Source organism: Mustela nigripes, unplaced genomic scaffold (genome assembly GCF_022355385.1).
Source record: "Mustela nigripes isolate SB6536 unplaced genomic scaffold, MUSNIG.SB6536 HiC_scaffold_328, whole genome shotgun sequence".
Classification (NCBI taxonomy): Eukaryota; Metazoa; Chordata; class Mammalia; order Carnivora; family Mustelidae; genus Mustela; species Mustela nigripes.
In genome coordinates this window covers 1-3456 of record NW_026739736.1, presented here as the reverse complement: position 1 = coordinate 3456, position 3456 = coordinate 1, and the positions used below count along the sequence as shown (strand labels likewise).

Genomic DNA, 3456 nt, shown 5'->3' with positions numbered 1-3456 from the left:
CGGCGCGGCCCCGCGGGTCACCGGCGCGTCACCGGGGGCCGCCCTCGGAGGAGCAGGGACCGGCTCCGCGGCAGGCGGCCAAGCGCCAGATTTGCTGCATTTGGAACTGGAATCTTATCGTCCGTTTTTACTTAAAAACATAAAAACCCGTGTCCGACGTGGCAAAGGGTCCCACGTCCAAAAGGCGGGGAAGGGGCACACGCGACACTCAAGACGCCGTCGAACTCCTCGGTGAACTCGCACGCGCCTCTTCCCGGGTCATTCAACTCCTCGCCCCGCCCCCAGGTCACGGGGCCGGAAACAGTTCCTTAGTCCCGCCCCGCCCGCTCCGGATATCCGGTTCTGCGCGGACTTCCGCCTTCCGGCCGCGGAGGGCGTCCCCGCGCACGCCGGCCCCGCACGCCGGCCCCGCTCGCCGTATGGCGGCCGCCCGCGCGGCTGAACTGGGCTTCGTGGAGGCGGCGCCGGCGTGGCGGCTGCGCAGCGAGCAGTTCCCAAGCAAGGTGGGCGGGCGGCCGGCGTGGCTGGGGGCGGCCGGGCTGCCGGGGCCCGAGGAGCTGGCCTGCGCGCTGTGCGGCCGCCCGCTGGTCTTCCTGCTGCAGCTGTACGCGCCGCTGCCCGGCCGCGCCGACGCCTTCCACCGCGGCCTCTTCCTCTTCTGCTGCCGGGCGCCGCCGTGCTGCGCGGGCCTGCGCGGTGAGCGGCGGCGGCGGCCGGGGCGGGGGTGGGGGCGGGGGGGGTCCTGCGCGGCGGCGGGGGCGGCGGTGGGGGCGGGGGGTGTCGGGGTCCCGCGCGGCGGCCGGGGACGGGGCGGGGCGGGGCGGGGGGGGTCGGGGTCCCGGGTGCCCCCGCCGCCTCCCCTGGGCGCGTCGGTGCGGGCCGAGGCAGGCGGCGCGCTTCCCCCGACAGCAGGGACCGTCGTCCGCACAGCCGGGCCCGCACGGCGCCCCCGCCCTTCTGCGGTCGCGTGACGGACCCCGGAGTCGGACCCCGGAGCCCGACCCCGGAGCCCGACGGAGCCCCGCGCGACTGCTGCCCCGACAGAAGATCCGATCCCTGACGTCAAAAGCTCCTGTTTGTCTGTTGAAGGAATTCGCGTCTGTTCAGTCCCGGGCCGGAGGCTCCGACCGGCGGGATTGTCCTGTCGGTGACACGGACATTCCTCCTCCTCCTCTCGCAGTTTTTAGGAATCAGCTGCCCAGGAAAAACGACTTTTACTCGTACGAGCCGCCTTCCGAGGACCCTCCTGCAGAGACGGGAGACCGCGTGCGCCTCCAGCTCCCGTCCGGGGCTCATCTCTGCAGGGTTTGTGGCTGTTTAGGCCCCAAAACGTGCTCCAGATGCCACAAGGCCCATTACTGCAGCAGGGAGCACCAGACTCTGGACTGGAGATCCGGCCACAAGCAGGCTTGCACATCGTCCGGTGAGCGGCTCATCGGAAGTCCTAGCTCCGTTTCGTGGCCTCGGTCAACCCAAGGTTTTTGTTTTGAGATTAAAAGTTTAGATTAGAGAAGGCATTCTGCTTCTCGGAGTCCTAGTAAGGGATACCCTGAACACCTCTGAAAGAGGAGCCCTGAGGTCTTGCCTGCTCAGTTATGTCCCAGACTTGCTTTAATACAGGCGTTTAATTTACGACCTAAATTGTAGGGGCCGCCAGGGTTGATGTATTAGGGAAAACTGCTGCTGCACGCAGTATATACTTCAGAAACGGGGGACGACCGGATCCTCTTTAAAACTGTATGATTAGTAATGATGCCAGTTACGTTTTCTTGTTTCAGATTATTTGGACAGAACAATTCCAGACCACAACTTCCTTTTCCCAGAATTTGAAATTGTAATAGAAACAGAAGATGAGATTACCCCTGAAGTTGTTGAAAAAGAACATGAATCAGAAATCTTGGGGAGCATGGGTAAGGAACCAGTTTGAGAACTGGATTCACTAAGTGATTGAGTAAAAGGCTGGAAAGAAAAGGCTCAGTACGTCGGAAAGAGAGGTCGGTACTGACAGGAAGTGAACTCACTTTGGAGTCCTGTAGCCTGTGATTCTCAAACACGATCACTTGACTGTATCCTTCCTGTCCCTCCTCCTTGGCATATGTGTCAGGTAGACTCTGGTTCTGGTGAAGACATGTCAGGGTAAGTATCCAGGTGGTCATTTGGGTAGGGCTCCTCCACAAGATGCTGCCAACTTGGTAAGCTCCTCTGGATCCCAGATCTATTTCTCAGATCAAGGTCAAACATGGGAGACACTTGGCGTAGTGTTTGGCGAGCAGGTGCCCTTTAAATGTTTCTCTCGTCTACCCAATTTTCCAGGTTACCGAGAGGTGCTGACGGTATGCTTAATGTAGTATCTAGGTTGACTAAACCTAAGAGAAGGGTTAGTAGCCGGCATTTGTCCAGGTCTTACTCGGCATCAAGGGCTTTTTGTGCACGATCTCATTAAAAATCCTGAGAGCAGTACAGTGAGTTAGAAACTGTACCTCCTTTTGCAGTGAGAAGTTTGAGGTTTTCTGGGTGACATGGTCATGTAACCAAAGTTGCTAAAGATTCAGAACTGCAGTTTGAGCTCCCATGTTGTTGACTCCAGAATTTGAGCTCTTAACTACCACAAAATTGGGTTTTAGAGTCTGAAGTCTTTAGAGTATCTCCTTATTGGTTTATAGTTCCTATTTTGGTGATAACAAAAACAGACTTTGGTACATGGAACACAGACTAAATCCTGTTGAGGACAACAGTGGTTCAGAGAGCTGGGATCCCAGGAGAGGCGTGGGCAGAGAGAACACAGAGTGAGCAGACCCGCTGGGAGAAGACATGACTGAGACATGAAGACACAGGGACGGGCCAGGCAGCTTAAGGGCAGTAGTGAAAACAAAAGGTATTAAAATAGGAAAGAGCCTGTGGGGAACATGGGGCTTTTGCGATCTCATTTAACACTAATTTGGTTGTTTGGAATTTCCTGTCCTCAGCATGTGGGAAGTACCAGGTCATGGGCACTAATTCTGTTGCCCTAACAGTTGTGCCGGTATTTTTCAGGTGAAGCACTTGAGGAGGAATTGGATTCCATGGCAAAACACGAATCCAAGGAAGATAAAATTTTCCAGAAGTTTAAAACTAAAATAGCCCTTGAGCCAGAACAGGTAAACTCTTCTTTGTGTTCTTCTTAGGTGGTGTTTTCAGGGTACAGTCCCCGACAAGTAGCTACGATAAAGGTAGTCTCTTAGAGTGGGAATTCTTCACCCAGATGGTCTGCTGATCCTGTCAGTAATTACTGAAAAACTAGAGGTTATGCTCTTTATCATGTGGGGTCCGTATTTTAAAGGCGGCATTGGACACAGATGAGTAAGATGTGCAGTTTGCGCCAGTGGCAGCAAGAAAGGAACAGGTATTTTTGCCCATTTATCCAACAGGAACCTTTTGCTTGTAAAACCAACATGATACGTAAACACAGACACTGGT

The 3456-nt window shown here is 55.9% G+C and overlaps 1 protein-coding gene across 1 annotated transcript; it reads left to right on the top strand.

Moving 5' to 3' along the window:
- Nucleotides 1-378: 378 nt before the first annotated feature.
- PDCD2 (programmed cell death 2) lies at nucleotides 379-3179 on the top strand. Its single transcript, XM_059387205.1, has 4 exons — nucleotides 379-696; nucleotides 1181-1423; nucleotides 1779-1910; nucleotides 3034-3179. Exons 1-4 carry the CDS (start codon nucleotides 420-422, stop codon nucleotides 3162-3164), a joined length of 783 nt encoding a protein of 260 aa, XP_059243188.1. The 5' UTR covers nucleotides 379-419; the 3' UTR covers nucleotides 3165-3179.
- The last annotated feature ends 277 nt before the right edge of the window (nucleotides 3180-3456 follow it).

Bases quoted from the DNA above. Each gene is read 5' to 3' on its own strand.
- PDCD2 (XM_059387205.1), top strand. From the start codon at position 420: ATGGCGGCCGCCCGCGCGGCTGAACTGGGCTTCGTGGAGGCGGCGCCG. The intron at 697-1,180 runs GTGAGCGGCGGC...CTCCTCTCGCAG, and splicing joins GTGCTGCGCGGGCCTGCGCG to TTTTTAGGAATCAGCTGCCC. The intron at 1,911-3,033 runs GTAAGGAACCAG...GGTATTTTTCAG, and splicing joins AGAAATCTTGGGGAGCATGG to GTGAAGCACTTGAGGAGGAA.